General features: G+C 39.9%; 1 protein-coding gene across 1 annotated transcript in view; it reads left to right on the plus strand.

Moving 5' to 3' along the window:
• LOC121873778 (probable glutamate receptor) overlaps window positions 1–19,710 on the plus strand; it is a 105,291-nt gene that overhangs the window by 1,254 nt on the left and 84,327 nt on the right. The window contains exons 2-12 of the mRNA XM_042377480.1: window positions 7,276–7,377; window positions 11,903–12,027; window positions 12,143–12,256; window positions 12,758–12,981; window positions 13,126–13,248; window positions 13,453–13,611; window positions 13,783–13,873; window positions 14,362–14,662; window positions 15,465–15,682; window positions 15,837–16,017; window positions 19,342–19,441. Of these exons, the coding sequence (XP_042233414.1) occupies window positions 7,293–7,377; window positions 11,903–12,027; window positions 12,143–12,256; window positions 12,758–12,981; window positions 13,126–13,248; window positions 13,453–13,611; window positions 13,783–13,873; window positions 14,362–14,662; window positions 15,465–15,682; window positions 15,837–16,017; window positions 19,342–19,441 (1,721 nt within the window). The 5' untranslated portion in view covers window positions 7,276–7,292. The remainder of the gene's footprint in view (window positions 1–7,275; window positions 7,378–11,902; window positions 12,028–12,142; window positions 12,257–12,757; window positions 12,982–13,125; window positions 13,249–13,452; window positions 13,612–13,782; window positions 13,874–14,361; window positions 14,663–15,464; window positions 15,683–15,836; window positions 16,018–19,341; window positions 19,442–19,710) is intronic.

Raw genomic sequence — 19,710 nt, forward strand, 5'->3', positions numbered from 1 at the left:
GGAAGTACGCAACATGAGATGAAATTTTAGTTAGATAAAGAGGCTACTGAAATACATCATTATATATAGCCAGTATTACGTTACGGGCCAAAAGGGTGAAACATACGACAAATACGGGAAACAGACTAAGGCTTTCGAAATATTCTAGAGATAAATAAATAAACATTAAGATCGGTTAGAACAATTAGGGACATGCCGTACTGAAAACTGATAGTAATGCGAAAATGAGATATTTTGACCATAAAATTAGAGACGACTTTTTTATAATAAGAATGGGGAAAACTGAAGGTAGGAGGAACAAAGAATAACAGAGGCTAGAAGAGACGAACCAAATTAAAATCTGGATTCTGAGTTGCTAACGTCAGACCGAAAGCGTTTAGTCTCATTTTTCAAATTTCAGGACGATATCTTGGTTTATGATTATCACTTTTTTCTTTGTATTCGTTGTAGAGTTCAGAATATTATACTTGTTTGGAACAAGTTGATATACTTTCCAGAAGAAATTGAATTACTCGTCTTACATTTGTTTACGAATATTTTTCGGGGGAGATGAAACTACTCGCAAAAACATAAAAAATTATAGGACATGTTAAACCATTGGCAAAGGAATTACTATATTAATACAATTGGCATATTTACTTTTATTTTTAATGCTGAAAGAGTAGTTCTGATGTGCATACCACAATTACCTGTTCAACTGTGAGGGCCAATCATCAAATGACAGTCCAAGTGGCTAATACATAAAGTTCGATTAATATTAATATATCGAGAAAAAATCCATAAATTACCGTCGAAGTCACACAAAATTGACGCTGTCAGAGAACACATTCGTCACTATTTCTTCTCTTCTCACTAATTATTATGTACATCAAGAGAAATTACACCAATCATATGAAGCAACGTATTATAATAATGACCATTTATAAAGAGAAAAGAGTAAAACCAAGTGTATACACCACATACTCGCGTAAAGGTGTCGTTTAAAACAGACGTTACGGGGAGGTAGTGTGCTTAGCTATACAGCTCGTATAGTACTTTATAGTATCTGTCCCAAACATGACCTCTTTCATTTAGATCACACCTGCGCTCTTTTCACCCGAATTGGCTATTCGATTAGTTTTGAGTTTTATGTTGAAAGATTTCCTTGTGCTAAAACACGAAACAAAAACAAGTTAAATATTTTACTCTCTTGAAACACAAATATTCCTAATATCAACTAGATGAAGTTGACGTTGGCGTTATGTTGCTACTGCGCAACAAATGTTAAAGTATTTAATCATGAAACAATGTCAGTAACTACACTAGTCCATCAACAATGAAAAAAAAAATCCCTGGATTGATGAGGTAATAATCACTAGTGGCGGCACTAGTTCTTCAAATTAATCTTATGTCCTTGATATTTTTTGCATCGTTTATTCACCTTTTCAGATAAACAACATCCGACTATAAATATTTTCCCTGGAAATAAGTAACGCTTAATAAGTTAATATCGTTAACACATACTAAACACAAAGTCATTTAGCCATATCTTTAACGTAAATGATACTAAACATGTATAGTTGACTATTCTATTTCATGTTTACAGAAAATTACTATGGAGTGCAACCGCAGATTCAAGCCCACTTCTCTGAGTGACCGCGCCACATTTGTGCGTTTGTGGGTGGGCGGCATGTCCCTCCGCGCCATAGCTCACACAACGAGCACCAGCGTGTCTACTGTTTACAGGTGGATTCACAGATGGAAAGTGGAGGGCAACGTCAACACAAAGCATCTTAAACATAGAATTCGTAGAGAGAGAAGAAAGATGGATATTGGAGTTGGTCCTCACAGCATGTCTCTATACCTCACAGAGTCGAGAGACAACGATAACACAATACATGTGGGTAATGGACCAAGGTCTGTATCCCCCCACTACCCGGTGGAAAAAGTTCATCACAACTTCATATCATATTCTAATTATCTGAAGTTCATCGCAATGATTCACAACGTTCGTCCTACCCATGGACGTTTAGCTGCCAACAGAGAACAAAACTGACCTTGCGGTTATCTAATACATCAACCCCCCACATGATGTCATAATGATGTCATCCACTAATAGAACATGAGAACATAAGAATATAAGGAGTCTGCAATAGGCCGGTTGGCCTGTGCAAGGCAGCTCCTGTCGAGTTACTACCACTCTATCATCCATGAATCTATCTAGCCTCCTTTTGAAACTTTCCAGAGTTCCAGCACTTGCTACAAAGTTGCTAAGCTTGTTCCACTCGTCCACCACCCTATTTGTGAACCACTTTCTTCCTATCTCCCTCCCAAACCTAAACTTATCCAACTTAAATCCGTTGCTCCGAGTCCTATCCTGCTCGGATATTATAAGAACTTTATCTATATCCCTTTATTGATTCCTTTCACCCACTTAAATACTTCTATCATATCTCCCCGCACTCTTCGTCTTTCTAGGGAATGCAAGTTAAGTTGCTTTAACCTATCCTGATATGGAAGGTTTCTAAGTCCCGGAATCATTTTTGTCATTCTTCGCTGCACCGACTCTATTGAATTGATATCCATTCTATAATAGGGGCACCAGAACTGAACCGCATAATCGAGGTGCAGCCTGACTAGCGCAAGATATAGTTGCAATAAGACCTCTGCACTCTTGTTACTTACACTTCTAGATATAAAACCCAATACTCTGTTTGCCTTATTTCGAACATTAACGCACTGTTTTCTAGGCCGTAGGTCCGGCATTACAAGTACCCCTAGGTCTCTTTCACAAGTCGACTTCTCTAGGTTGATGTTGTTAAGGCTGTATACATTATCAGTATTTGTTCTTCCAATATTAAGTACGCTGCACTTGCTGGTAATGAATTTCATTTGCCATTTTTCAGACCACCCCTGCAGTATATTTAGATCCTCCTGTAATGCATTTGCATCCTGCCCTGAATTAATCTGCAACCCTATTTTGGTGTCATCCGCAAACTTGCTTATGTCACTGCTGATCCTAGTATCGAGATCGTTTATGTAAATTATGAACAAGAGTGGGCCTAGTACTGACCCCTGGGGAACCCCACTGGTTACACGGTCCCACTCAGATTTAACACCATCTACGCTGACCCTCTGCGTTCAATCGGTGAGCCATGATTCTATCCAATTTAGAACTTTCCCCTCGATACCATGAGCCTTAATTTTTCTCAGAAGCCTCTGATGCGGTACTCTGTCAAATGCTTTACTAAAGTCTAAGTAAATAACATCGTAATTTTTGTCATTATCTACTACCTCGAAGACTTTCCTAAAAAACGTCAGCAGATTTGTTACACAAGCTTTTCCCTTTGTAAACCCATGTTGAGAGTCGTAGATTAATTTACTTTCCTCTAGATGTGATCCGATGCTATCTGCTATAATTGATTCTAGAAATTTCCTCACTACTGACGTCAAACTGATCGGCCGGTAATTTGACGTTGATGCTCTGTCTCCCTTTTTGAATATGGGTACTACATTTGCCTGTTTCCACAAGTCTGGCACAACTCCGGTGTCTAATGATTTTGTAAATAAATTTACCAGTGGTCCGCTAATCTGTACCCTACACTCTTTCAAGACTCGAGGGAAGATTTCGTCCGGCCCTGGGGATTTTGTCTTCTTTAGTTTATTTATCCTCTTAAGAACATCCTCTTTTCTGTTAGTGATATTCTTTAATTTCTCTTCTTCCTTTCCCCTAAATATCAGTTCCACCTCTGGAATTTCCTCTCAATTTTCTTCTGTGAAAACTGATAGGAAGTAGATGTTCAATGCTTTGCTTATTTCTCCACTGCCATTTATCACTTCTCCCCTCTCTGACTTTAAAGGCCCAACTTTGTCATTGACATTTGTTCTATATACCTGGAAAAATCCCTTGGGATTAGCCTTGGATTCACTTGCTATTTTGATTTCATAGTCTCTCTTTGCTTTCCTTACATTTTTCTTAACATTCCTAGATAGTTCAATGTACCTATTTCTGAGCTGCTCCTCCCCTCCCTTTAATTTCTTATTAATTCCTTTCTTTATTCCTATGTCATGTTTAAGTTTTCTGGTCATCCACCTTGGCTCATTCTTATTTGACCTAATTTTTCTGTATGGTATATTTTGTTCTTGTGCTTTATGTAGTATACTAGTAAATATATTATAGTCATGATCAATTGTTGTGTCATCTATGACCTCACCCCTTCCTACTGGGGACTGACGTGACTGTTCCCAGGTGACCTCACCTAGGTACCTTCTTAACCCCTGATAATCCGCCAACCGAAAGTTTGGGACTCTGACCATATTGTCATTGTTTTTTGTTTCCCAATTTAGGGTGAACCTGATTTATCTGTGATCACTGTTGCCTAGTTCTTTCCCTACTGTGATATCTCTAATAATATTTTCTATATTTGTTAATACTAGGTCTAATATATTGTCACCTCTAGTAGGTTCTGTAATTAGTTGTTTCAAAAAATTGTCCTGTACTGCGTCTAGGAAGTCTTCAGATTCATAGTCACCTACAATGTTGTCCCAGTCAATATTTCTGAAGTTGAAATCCCTCATAATGCACAGGTTGTTATGTTTTGCTGCCGTACTCATTTCCTGCCATATAGGCTGAGCTGCTTCTTTCCAAGACTTGGGGGCCTGTAAATCACTCCCAAAATTAGTTTTTCTCTTCCTTCCGTGATTTCTACCCATACAGACTCGGTTCCTATTTCACACTTTATTGAATTATTAATACAACATTTTAATGTATCCTTGACGTAGAGGAGCTTAAGAGAAAGGGGGCGACGTAACTAGACAGGTCAGGTCAGGTCAAAAATATGGGACCCACTAAATAACCATCCTACATCTAGCTGCAAGGTTTTCAAAGCATTTTTAACCTTGGGCCACGATAAATAAATTTATGTAACATAATATCAGTTTTGAACTGACCATCACTAAGGGTTATTGATTTTATTTCCTTAATCAAACTAGCTTCAACCAGAAGACCTTCTGTGACACAAGATGATTTGAATACTTCTAAGCTTTTTTCCCAAGCAATGGGATGATTATTATTCCTAACTTGAACGAACAGGGCACTGCACGTGTGATTTTATCAAGATTTATCTTATCCACGTTTTCATTGTGGATCTACATGATATATATATATACATATATATATATATATATATATATATATATATATATATATATATATATATATATATATATATATATATATATATATATATATATATATATATATATATATATATATATATATATAAAGTTCTTATACTATCCGAGAAGGATAGGACTCGGAACAACGGATTCAAGTTGGATAAGTTTAGGTTTAGGAGGGAGATGGGAAGGAACTGGTTTACAAATAGGGTGGTGGACGAGTGGAACAAGCTTAGCAACTTTGTAGTAAGTGCTGGAACGCTGGAAAGTTTCAATGGGAGGCTGGATAGATTCATGGATGATAGAGAGTGGTAGTAACTCTCGACAGGAGCTGCCATGCACAGGCCAACCGGCCTATTGCAGACTCCTTATTTTCTTATGTTCCTATGTTTATATATATATATATATACACGGATAATTATCGACTAGCGATAACTTCTCTGTATTATAGTTTCTTGAAAATTTTTGACTGACCATAAAGTATCATGTAGATAATAAAAGCTATATATAAAAAATAGTTTCATACTAAATCTAACCTAACCTAACCTAACCTAAACTAACCTAATCTAACCTAACCTAATCTAACCTAACCTAACCTAACCTAATATCACCTAGCCTAACTTTACCTGATCCGCCTTGCTTCTAATTTTGCTCTCTTAAATGACGTCTTAAATATATCAAAAAGTTATCCCTTTTCTTTTGAAACATCAGTTGCATTTTATGACTGAATCTGCGATTATCTTTGTTTAGTGTAACACAGACTAGTATATGACCCGGTACACCTAAGTCTAAGCTCTACGAGGCTTTATTGTTCTAAAATGTTATGTATTGGGAGATACTATGTATACGCCTTTGTATTATTCAGATTAGTCTGAAATAAATGCTGTTGCCATTGTTTACAATACGAAGCTGTATTTGTCACCTAACTTGTAATCCATAAATCTTAAGTGTTGTGTTAACGTTAACATTGTATTGAGGGTTTGACCATTATACTTCATTGAGTCCACGTGCACGGGTCTTTTTATTCACACATCGCATACTTACCGCTCGCTACATTGACGGTAACAATTCCCATTGTTATATTTCTTATTTCTATTTACTCATTTTCTCTCTACCTTTTATGTCTCTTTTATTTTCTTCTCTATTATTTAATTCTCTTTCTTACTTTAATCTGTTTTTTTATTAATGAAAGAGAGGGAAGGTGAGGAGGGGGGAGGAGGGAAGGACTGTGGTTGAGGGAAGAAGGCCAGTTTGTGGTCAGGGAGCCACCAAGGAGAGAAGTTTTTTTATAACAGTTCACAAATTTATTACATAAGAACATAAGAAAATAAGGAGTCTGCAATAGGCCGGTTGGCCTGTGCATGGCAGCTCCTGTCGAGAGTTACTACCACTCTCTATCATCCATGAATCTATCTAGCCTCCTTTTGAAACTTTCCAGAGTTCCAGCACTTACTACAAAGTTGCTAAGCTTGCTCCACTCTTCCACCACCCTATTTGTGAACCAGTTTCTTCCTATCTCCCTCCTAAACCTAAACTTATCCAACTTGAATCCGTTGCGACGAGTCCTATCCTGCTCGTATATTATAGGAACTTTATTTATATCACCTTTATTGATTCCTTTCGCCCACTTAAATTCTTCTATCATATCTCCCCGCACTCTTCGTCTGATGAGTTCGATGAAGTCATCTTTCGAGACAGGCAATGAAATATTATCCAGGGAATCTATGAGGAACTCCAGTAAATCATCAACTGGGACCTTTGTAAAGAGTGATGTTACATCAAAACTGACCAGCTTAAAATCATAATTAATGTGTAAGTTATTAGGTTTATCAACCCGATCGATATTATTCTTAATGTTACACTAAAGTGCTTGGGAACTTCGTGTTTTCTTTTTCCTTGTGGTTATCAGCATATACCTGGATCACGCGCACCTATAGTGATTTACTTGTATATATATATATATATATATATATATATATATATATATATATATATATATATATATATATATATATATATATATATATATATATATATATATATATATATATATATATATATACATATATATATATATATATATATAATATATATATATGTATAATTTTTTTATTTAAGAAATTTGCAAGAGGAGGATGGTGGCGATTGCAGTGTCCCTTCTGCTACTACTGCCTTCCGTCCTACTGGTCTTAGCGCAGCTGCCTTCCCCTGACAGTAAAAGTAAAATGACTTTCGTACTTCACATGTGCTAGATTCTGCTCTTCAGTCTGGACACATTCTACTGCCCTTTAACTAAGCTCCGCTAATGTCGTCGCTATCATGTTTGATATAAATTATTTGAAATAGGTAGATCTTGATGAAGCCTAATTTGCTCTGATTCATTTATAAGTCATTTACCATTATAAGACTACACGTAAATTATGTTAGATAAGGGTGGGATGAGCTGGTAAGGTTAGATTAAATTTTCTATGAAGTTATTAATATATAACGTATTTTGATTATCTACTGGATCTTCTGTATTCGATCAGAAGATTAAATAAATACCTAAAGGTTATAGCTATCAGGCAGTTATCCATATTGAACATAATGTATATATATATATATATATATATATATATATATATATATATATATATATATATATATATATATATATATATATATATATATATATATATTAGGGTGGTCCAAAAACAGGGTATAAAAATGAAACAATGAAATTTGATTGTGGCAGTCCGCAAAAATGTTATATATGACATAATAATAACGATGTAAAAATTGCATGACATTAGAATAATATTTAGAGGTCGCTACCAAGGAAGACATTTCACAATAATAATAATGTGCAAAAAATTCAGATCTGATGGGAGGACCAATATATAGACGATCTGTTTATGTTTAGGGCAAGGCTCAAGTAAATACTAGACCAATGGAGACTTCTTTGGTGTAGGAAATTGCTTCCTGTGATCTGCCACGACCTGGAGGAGGTGTTGTTTTTGTTCCTCGTCAGCAGTAATGAGCTTGTTGTACTCTGTCTTGAGGCAGCTCCTCTTTCTCCCAGATCATTAACAACTTTCAGGGTGCATGACTACCTCATTGGCCCTCTGGAATGCATAATCTGCTTCCCAGTCCTCTGGGGTCTTTAGAAGGAAACTATCATTTAGCCCCAAAATTAGAAAGAATGCATTGGATTATCCGTTAAAGAGAGAACTGATCTTTTTCTCTTGAATAGCAGATTCGTCCACGACAGCCCTCTTCATTGGATCCATCTCATCTGTTGTACGGAGCAGCCTCTGTGCCATCGCCATTTTGTCTTCCAGAGTGATTGATCTCGAGTCATCGAATATTGCCAAAGGAACAAGGTGCTCACTTAAGTACCAGAGATGGCCTTGAAATTTCTTGAGAGTCATTGCCGAAATCTTTGGATGGATACTGTGGTTTCGTTGGAGCTCCTTCAACAGCCAGAGGTCTTGTGCGGGAGCGAGCTGGGGCACAGGAGCGAGATACCAGGCCTTAAGATATACCTTGATGATGAAATCACAAACCGCTTTTGGACCTGTCTCCTCCCGTGGAGTCACCTTGAACTGAGCCCGGAACATCCAGAGTTTCATAGAATAGATGGCTTTAGCCATCCACCTAACGCGATGGAGGCCTCCCGATGCCTTGAAACTGATACCACGAGGAGGAACCCCACCAAGGAAGATGATCAATAGCTCTAGGAGCTCTCGGTAGTCGTCCCTGGGCTGGTGAATTTTAAGTTGTTCTGTCGCAAACTTGATGAGCTCATCCGCAATTTCTAGTAACCAGGGATCTGGACGTGTGTCCATCACCGTAGAGGAGATGCTCTTGTCAATTAAACCCCATTTCTGCTGGAAACGTTTAAGCATTAGAATATCTGGACCTGTCGATATACCCATCACTGCTGTGAAGGCTGCTTCCAAAACAATTTCAAGTATGTGATGTCGACAGGCAAGATGTAAGAGTTCCTTCTCCATTTTTTGCTCCTACAGAGTACAGGCTCCATTCATTCCACCTGTATTTGTGGCTGCCGTGTCAAAACACATCGCCACAACATTGTTTTTCACCGACCATTCTTCAATAGCCTTATTGACAATATCCGCCACAGACTTTCCGGTGCCAGACAGTAGTTTCGGGATGCCGAGGAGTTGGGTTGCATTGCCTCCTGAAACCAGGATTGGGAGACGGTCTACGACATCCCTGCCAATGATGTCAGTCATTATTTTGCCATCCCGATGGATGACAAGTGACGCCATAAGGAAGAACTTCTCTTTGATGATGGCTGCTATATTCTCACGGTGCTGGATTTGATGGTGGCGAATTGAGGATCGACTGATAGTTAAATAAGAGACTTCTTGGCCCATATTCCGAGCCGTAGTTGCCAGGATATACATGGAGTTTCGGTCAGAGACTTGTCCGATCGAGGGCTGCACAGACATGTTGGTTGACCACTAGCTTCCGTGGACGCTTTGAAGGTGATGCCGGCAAAGTTGATGGTCCTGGTGATTTTTCATCCTCCGAGATTTCCGCACTGCTAGAAGATGATGAAACCAGATCAATCCTTTCCTTCCACATTTTGGTCTTCTCTTCTTGTACAAGTTGCCGTTTTATTGCTTGCAATAATCGATCAGCCATTCTTGTCTCCTTCTTTGCAAGGTTGCAATCGACTGATCCCATGCAACCAGGTCGCCCTGGTTTTCGTTGCTGCTGAAGGAATAGTTTGTCCTCCTCGAACCTTCATGATGATTGTGCAAGGCGTTGCAGTGGGCTATGTCGAAAAGCCATTCGAGGGAAGAATACCTCATGTTGCATTTATTGGTGAAAATTCAACACCCGGTAGCGACCTACAAATATTCTTCGATCGAACTGAATCTTCTTAATTTCGTAATTAAGAAGATTTGTAACTAGGTGAGAAGGTTGGGTCAGCTTACCCTCTGACCTGACTACCGACTGCTGCGGTGCTTTTTTGAAGATTAATAGGGTCATTACCTAATACCTGACCATTGTGGACTTGATCTCACCCTCCTCTGTATATATATATACCTTGTTTTGTACTTCTCCTTAGTCTGTACTCACCCCTGAAGATGTGAATTACACGAGAACTTCTTCTTTCCTTGTGGTTGCTCAGCATATACCTAGATCGCACCTACAGTGATTTACTTGCATATATATATATATATATATATATATATATATATATATATATATACTCTTTCTCTTTCACATATATATATATATATATATATATATATATATATATAAACAAGAGTGTCCCGAAAATCTCTTTGCGGTTTTTGAATAGTTTTTTTACTAAAAAAACAAAAGGGATATAGTAATACAGTTTGCTGCATCATATTCCTTAGTTAATCAAGTTTTTTTTGTTTACAGGTGCAGTGGATTTGAGAGGTATTATCTTGGTGGAGAATATAAGGAGTAACAATGGCGTCTAATCAAGAGAAAGTGCAATGTGTTGTCTGGTTTGCAAAGAGCAATTCAGTGACAATAGTGCAAAGACAATATCGCCAGAGGTATGGTAAAGAGCCACACTCAAAACCCAGCATTAGGGCATGGTTTCAAAAGTTTCTGGAAACAGTCAGCGTTTGTAACTTGCCCCGAAGTGGACGCCCAAGGATGTCCGAAGAGTCCATTGAATCTGTTCGGAAAGCATTCCAACGAAGTCCTAGAAAGTCTGCTTACGCTGCATCAATGGAGCTTCATCTACCTAAGACACCCGTACACCGAGTACTCCATAAAACACTGAAATTGCATGCTTATAAAGTGCAGATAGTCCAAGAATTAGAGCTGGACAACAAACCTCGGCGTTATGAGTTTGTATGCTTAATGTTGGAGAAAATTGCAGAGAACCACAACTACCTAGACATGTCAACCGCCATAATGTATGCATATGGGGGCCATAAAACCCACACTAGTATCAAGAGTACATTTTATTACAGCCCCAAAATTAATGTCTGGTGTGGGTTATGCATGATTGTGTGATAGGCCCATTCTTCTCTGTCGAGAGAAACATCACGGGCAATGTCTATCTCGATATGTAAGACAATTATGTAGCCCCCAATTGGATGATTTGAAACTAAGCAAGAAGGTGCACCTCCACACATAAGCTTAATTGTACGTGAGTTTCTGAATGAAAGATTTCCTGACAGATAGATTGGTCGCGATGGACCCATCTGATGGTCTCCGCGCTTTCCAGATATAACACCTCTAGATTTTTTCTTGTGAAGCTATGTAAAGGATTGTGCAATCCACCGTCAACGAATAACCGATGCATTAGGCATGGTAACACCAAATGTCTTAGCCAACGCGGGAGAGAAACCGGTATCGGTTGGATGTGCTTTAAAAAGAGCCACACAGGGGTGCACATGTCGAGGTCGTTTATACTGCACCTGTAAAGAAAAAAACTCGATTAACTAAGTAATATGATGCAGAACACTGTATTACTAAATCCCTTTGGTTTTAGCAATAAATACCTATAGCCGAAAAGAGACTCGGGACACCCTGTTTTATATATATATATATATATATATATATATATATATATATATATATATATATATATATATATATATATATATATGTATATATATATATATATGTGTGTGTGTGTGTGTGTGTGTGTGTGTGTGTGTGTCTGTCTATCTGTATGTTTGTCTATGTAAAATAATAGTTACCATTTTCTATATCACCTCTCATACCCAAACGATTTCAGTTATTCGCGACACTACGGCAGCAGCGGCTGGAGGTGTGGAAGCAGTTTTGTCATCAGCGTCAAGTAAACGCTCTTCCGTTCTCCTGTTCACGGACGCTACCTCGTCGGCCAACAATGTGTTCATGGTACGTTTATGAAGATTACTGGGGGGTTATATATTTGATAATTAATAACTCAAACAATGTGCAATGAATATTAATATCAAAGATTAATTCTGTCACTCTATGTCATTTTTCTCAGCTAGCAAATCAGATGGCTCCCTGGGGTGTGGCGGTGTTCGAGGTGGCAGTGGACGACCAGGACGCTAACGTGACGCAGGCACAGCTCTCCCGGGTGGTCGACGAGGCTCGGCGGGTAGGTCACTCTCACATTACTACTGAGGCGGGTAGGTCACTCTCACATTACTACTGAGGCGGGTAGGTCACTCACATTACTACTGGGGCAGGTAGGTCACTCTCACATGACTACTGGGCGGGTGCAGGTCACTCTCACACATTACTACTGAGGCCGTTAGGTCACTCTCACTTTACTACTGAGGCAGGTGGGTCACTCGCTACTACTGAGGCGGGGTGGGTCACTCACATTACTACTGAGGCGGGTAGGTCACTCTTCATTACACTGGAGCGGATAGGTCACTCTCACATTACTACTGAGCGGGTAGGTCACTCTCACATTACTACTGAGGCGGGTAGGTCACTCTCACATTACTACTGAGGCGGGTAGGTCACACTCACATTACTACTGAGGTGGGTAGGTCACTCTCACATTACTACAGAGGCGGGTAGGTCACTCTCACATTACTACTGAAACGGGTAGGTCACTCTCACATAACTTCTACCATGTTGACGTCAACAGCTGCGGCAGGTGTCATGGTGCTTGACGGTGGTGGTGGTGAGCGACGACCCAGCCTTCCTCGCCGCCTTCGCCGAGTGGTCCCTCAAGGGCCGCCTCCTGGTGTGGTCAACGAGGCTCCTCGCTGTCACCAGCCTGCCCCTCCCGGAGCTCCACTACCTACACAAAACCTTCTCTCTGATGAACGCAATGATACTCGTCGTGGAAAACCCAACCAATGCCCTAAGGTGGTCTGGAAGGAATGATATACATTTCATCTCGTTACTGTGCCCCAGTGTCAGCTAGTGAAGGATTATGATTGGACGCTAATATACAGTAGATGAACAGAAAATATATTAACTTAAAGTCGTCCAAATTCTGTTTTGTTGCAGGTGTAGTTTGTATCTTCATCTGCCATATAACCCTAAGGCGTTGCAGGTTGCCTCATGGATGCCACAGGAGGGCCGCCTTACTCTTACCACGAACCTCACACTATTCCCTGATAAATACAACAAGTGAGTTTTAGTCAGGTTAAACATATCTGGTATTTCGTATTGTAAGAGAACACAGGTGTTTACATTGATGGTACAGCCATTCTTCAGATAGTTATTCCACTGTACAGGGAATATACAGTTTGTACAGGATTTTGTAAATATTAGATCTTTATAGCAGTCTTCTATTTTACTTCACATGGAAGAAAAATGTTGACTTATTCGTAGATTTCTTGAACGGCCAAATTTAGTTGCTGCAACGGAAGTAAATCCAATTAATAAGATGATCACCTTGGAGAACCCTGAGGCTCCCGGGGGAAAGAGGCTCAAGTTTACGGGTCCCGTCCCAAACCTGATGGACTACCTCTCCAAGGCTCTAAATTTTTCGTAAGTTTACATGAATATTTTTCCATTTGCTTGATTTTATTACAATTGAACACATAAATCTCAGGAATCACTAACATTATAGTAAGCCTGATAACTTGCGAGTACAGGTCAGTCTCTTCTGTTAATGAAATGTTAGTAATGATATTAACTTAATTTATGCTTGTTATCCAGGTACACCTACGTAAGACCTCCTGATGGGTCCTGGGGTTTCAAGCACGCTGATGGATCTTGGAGTGGTATGGTGGGCATGGTGATGAGGGAGGTGAGTGTTGTGGGGCACCAAACCAAGCAGGGAGTAACATTCTAATCTAAATATACTATTCCAATCCGGTATGGTTTATGGTTAATCCTTAGGCCTTAAAAATTTAATCATACAAACACTTTAATATCGTGTTGTTATGTGTTGATAATACTCCATTAAACATACTGTACTTAGTAATGAAGTCCAATTTTCAGACCCTTTCCACCTGAAGAGAATACACTAAGAGGCAAGGCAGAAGCGAAGATTTCTATGATACTGCTGCTCCTAGCGCATTTGAATCCTTATTTTTCATTATATGTCAAAACCGTTTCATTATATTTGTTTGGCGAGGACTAGAAAATTGGTATCTGTCTTAAAGATAGACGTCATGGATATAAATTAAAAAAAAATCTTTTTAGAAGACTGTATGTAACATCTTATGCTTCAAGTTATCACACTGAATACAAGTAAATCGTCCTACTAATCACTCATATTTTTGGAACCTACAGAAAGCAGACATAGGTGTTGGCCCCTTTGGTGTCAGTGCAACCCGTGCTGAGGTGGTGGATTTTACTGGGCCAATATTGATAGATTACTATAAGATCCTGGGTGGTCGAGGGCTGCCTGAAGTGGACCCATGGGGGTTCCTGCTGCCCTTGGCGCCGCTGGTGTGGGTGGCTATCCCAATGGCTTTGCTAGTGGTTCCTGTATCCATGTGGCTGTTGTCTTCATGTTTTTCAGTCACGAATGATGAACAAAAGAATACGCTACAAGATATATTCACTTTCATTCGCGTACTATTACAGCAGAGTAAGTTGATATTTATATTGTAGGTAAGTAGTTCATAAGTCTCAGACGCCGTAGAAATAAAGTTGCAGAGGTCCAGTGGTTAGTACGAAATTAACTAACCTTCCCTAACACCTCCACATTCTCAGATCAATAATTTTCAAGTCTTCTATAATCTTCTATATTTATCCTCCCACTCACCTTCTCCTCCTTCTGTTACTTGCCTTCATCTCTATATTAATCCGGTACACTAGAATCTATAGTACATGAACCCGACTCTTATACCAGCTGACAATTGGTGGGTCATTCTAGCTATCGTATCCCAAGGGCAGAGCCACGTTCAGAGGATATTCAGCTCTCAAAATAAGTGTTAGGCATACCTCTCTCTGTTATACCTTCTTTAACTAATTCAATACCGTATTCAAAATTATTTATAATGCAAGAAACCTCATTGCAGAAAAAAAAATCTCTCGGTCGAAACCCGCAGTCACTGTCAATTTATTTATTACAGTTCTTTAATATCGGGAACATTCACACCAATAGAAATTCTATCTTAATTTCGCTGACATTTTGACCGCTTTACATTCTTACAGTTGACACCACCAATTCATCACACACACACACACACACACACGATTGAACTTAATTTCGTGTTTCTTGTAAGTGTATCTTGCTTTTTTTATATCTATATATGATCTCAATTAGTAAGTCATATGCACAGTTGTACACATAAACCATGGGTCAACTGTTTCTGGCTTTGGGAAACAACATCTAAAATAAATTACCCTTTAAATTCCAATTACCTAAAAGGTTGCTATGGCCACAGACATCCCGCTGCTTGAAGGCTGGTGGTGGGAGCGACTCATATTTGCCATGTGGATGTTGATGACACTGGTGTTAACACGGAGCTACGCCGGCAACCTCATGTCCCTCCTGGCCGTGAGACACATCCCTCAACCCTTCCAGTCTCTCCAAGACATCGTGGACGATTCTTCGGTCGTTACCATATGGGAAGAGAAGGCAGCCAGTGTGCAGTATTTGCAAGTATATTATTGTGATGACTTTGTAATTATTCTATGGGTTTATTAGATGTTTTTAATTGTGATATAAACATTTACCTTTTGCACATATAATTTTGACGGGGAAGTATTATGCCTTTAAAGGTTTTGTCTACTACATTTTCGTATTTTTTTATCAGTCTGTTGATTCGGGCATATTCTGGGAGTTAGCCGAACTGGAGAAGGAAGATCGTATTCTCTATAAAACACTGCCGCAGTTCGGGAAGGCCGCCGACACCCTAGTGACAAGAGGGGACCACGTGCTCATGGAAGTGGAGATGAGTTTAAAGGCGATCATGTCCCAAGACTTTACACGCACAGGTACTTTACACATAAGAATACAAGAATTTCATAAAAAAGGTACTTTATACACACACACACACACACACACACACATACACACAGACACAAACACACGCACACACACGCACACACACACACACACACACACACACACACACACATAATACTACATACGACTTTGCTGTTACTCGGAATTGAGTATGACGATCATCCAACTATGATACAACGATATGAGTTATTGAAGATGTCACTTTCGTTGGAGAGATCTGAGATGATTCGAGAGGCCGATACGGGACAAGCAGAATCATCCACAGATACTGCTACATGTAGTGCGGGAGGGGCGGCGACAGCGTCTTTCCTATGCTGGCCCTGCCTCGGTAAGCAGTTGGGCTAACTCGAAAGTATTGACACCTCGTATGGTGCTCTTCTAAGCGTTACGGTGTGGAGTGATCGTCTCCCACGTGAGGGGGTCGATTTGGCACATTTTCAGGTTTGTCCTAAGGCTATCATTATACCTTTCCGTTGCCCGCCAGCGTTATGTATGCCATTTGTTAGTTGACAGTAAGGTATTTGCTTATATACATGCAGCTTTGTCGAAAATTTCAGCACCCTACAGCTGAAAATATGGTACAGAGTCTACCAAAGGCTTGAGATGCACATCCGATCCGATAATGACTCTCTTCATCGATATCCGCAGTGGTGGATCGGTGGGAAACGCGATGCTTGAGGTGGCTATCATTAAAGAGGGTAGTACGGTTAAGCTGGATAGATAGTGGAGGTGTGGTTGAAACAGGGGCAGGCTGAAAAAGAATCTGAGTCTTTGGTACATTCACCTCAAGACCGAAGTGCAAATACTCATCTGCATAGGTGTTCAGGATCTCCTGTAGGTCGTGTTCAGTGTGAGAGACAAGGGTGAGGTCGTCTGCATGATGAAGTTCAGAAATGGAAACTGCCGACACTTATTTTCCGGCCTGGGGTCGTCTTATGTTCAAAAACACCTCATCCGGCACTGGATGTCCACGCCGCCGGCTAAATTGGCGCTGGCACGAGTAAGGAAGGCAACCAAAAAATGGAAAGAGAGTTGGCGCCAGTACAAATCCTTGTTTTACCACCGTTAGGAAGGGGAAGAACTCAGACTGTGTGCCATTGTACAGGACACTGCCGTTCAGGCCATCGCGAAATTACCTCACAATGGCAATCAAATTTGGTGAGCAACCGAAACGGCTGAGGGTTCGCCAGAGGTCGTTCAAGCCAATGCATAGGTCACAACGCAGTTCTCTCCACTTTTCCTGTATTTCTCGGGAAGCAAAGATTATGTCAATGGTGCCACGTAATGGTCTAAAGACGCATTGAGATCCTGGGAGGAAATTTTTCACCTCAGGAAGAAGTCTGTTTAGCAGGACTCGGGCATTAATCTTTCCAGCTACTGACAGTAGCGAGATCCCGCAATAGTTGCCATAGTCTGACCGTTCTCCCTTGTTCTTATAAATATTGACGATGGAGTCGTCTTTAAAAACTTGGGAGATTTCCTCCTTTTCCCATATATTCTCGAGGAGAGAGTGGAGACGGCTGGTAAGCAGAGGTCCTCCTGCTTTATACACTTCGGCTGGGATTCCATCAGGGCTTGAGGCTTTGTTATTTTTCTTCAGTTTTATGGCTTTAGCTACCTAATCCAGGGATGGAGAATAGCTGAGGTGAGTCAGTTCTGGGTGCTGAGGGACCTGCTGGGTAGTTAGGACATCCACATCGGTGTTTCGGTTGAACAGCGAATGGTAGTGCTCATTCTATCACTAAGGGATGCCTTCTTCATCTTTAATTAGGGAGTTACCAACGGATGAGAGGAGGGTGCTCCGGCATGAGTGACTGGCCAATAAAATGTTTTTGTAGAAATGAAAAATTCGCTCATCTTATGTTGATATGGAAGTTTTGCATTTCACACACTTTATTTTTCAACCATTTTTCTTTAGGTTGTAGAGTTCGCGCTGGGACACCGCTTTCTTCTTGAGGAAAGTATCAACTTTGATTCGAAACTGAGGGTTGTTCTGCCAGTCAGTGAAAGCAGCACGTTTATCGTCGACAAGTACGTTGATTTCAGGCTCATTTTTATCAAACCAGTCCTGGTGAATTCTTTCATTCTAGTCGAGGGTCTCATTGCAGGTTTTTATCATGACAGTGTCGAGAATACCCTATTCGGCACTGGGATTTGGGTTGTTTGTTGTCAGATTGTTTATCAGCCCGTGCTCGAGCTGCTCTTTGAAAGCATGTGTGACCGCTGAATCCTCCAGACTCTTCGCCGTTTTGGGGCGACGAGAAATGAGAGTTTGGCTCTGACGAGCTGATGATCAGTGCCACAGTGGTCTGAGCCACGCACGGCTTCTGTGATGGGTCATCTCGACAGTCTAATTCTCTGACAAAGATGTAGTCAATGAGATGCCAGTGTTTGAATCGTGGGTGTCGTCACAAACCCTTGAACTTGTTGGCCTGCTTAAACAAGGTATTGGTGATAATGAGTTTTGTGCCGCACACTTGCTGAGGAGGAGTAGGCCGTTGGGATTACATTTGCCTAGTCCATTTCTCCCTATGGTTCCCTGCCAAATGTCAGCATATCTACCAAGTCTGGCATTGAAGTCACTACTACTACTACTACTTTCCTATCACTCGGAATAGTGTATGACGATCCTCTAGCTATGATACATAGATATGAGTTATTAGGGATGTCACCTAGGTTGGTGAATTTTGAGGTGACTAAAAGGCCGATACGGGACTCGCAGGTCGTTCACATCCGTTGCACATGTGGAGGGCTGCATCTAGTGTTTCCGACGTTGGCGCTTGTCTGCCTCGGTTTGCAGTCGGGCTAACTCGAAAGTATTGACACCTTTTCGTGTAGTGCTCTTCCAAGCGTTACGATGTGGATTAATCTACTCCCAGGTAGGGGGTCGATTTGGCACTTATTCAGGTTTGTCTTAAGACTATCCTTATACCTTTTCAATTGCCCGCCGGCGTTATTTTTACTATTCGTTAGGTGACTGTCACACACACACACACACAATATTAATAATGGTTTTAACTTGTATTTGATGTGGGTTGGCGGTAGGGCCAAGAAGGCTATATATATATATATATATATATATATATATATATATATATATATATATATATATATATATATATATATATATATATATATATATATATATATATATATATATATATATATATATATATACTGTATATATATTTATTTATTTATTAATATTATATTATAACCTATTTTCTATATAACTTCTTTACATCGGTTTCAACAAAGTTATCCCAGCTTCATATCAGCTTTATACCCTACAGGCCAATGCTCATTCTATCGGTCCAAGGAGGAATTTCTTCCACTGACACTCTCCATGATCGGCCAAAAGGACAGTCCTCTCGTGCCAGTATTAAGTAAAAGGTACACATACATATATATATATATATATATATATATATATATATATATATATATATATATATATATATATATATATATATATATATATATACCTCACTAGTCGGGAATCGAACCCTGGACAGCTGCGAGTGATCAGAGATCACTACCACCGCACCACAGGGACGACAAAAGCAGTCTTAGGGTTTGTTATATTTCGCACATTAGCCTGTTCATTCATACTTTTGTAAGCAACGTAATCCTTGTGGTGCGGTGGTGGCGATCCCTGTTCA

Source organism: Homarus americanus, unplaced genomic scaffold, assembly GCF_018991925.1.
Source record: "Homarus americanus isolate GMGI-L3 unplaced genomic scaffold, GMGI_Hamer_2.0 scaffold25827, whole genome shotgun sequence".
Lineage (NCBI taxonomy): Eukaryota > Metazoa > Arthropoda > Malacostraca > Decapoda > Nephropidae > Homarus > Homarus americanus.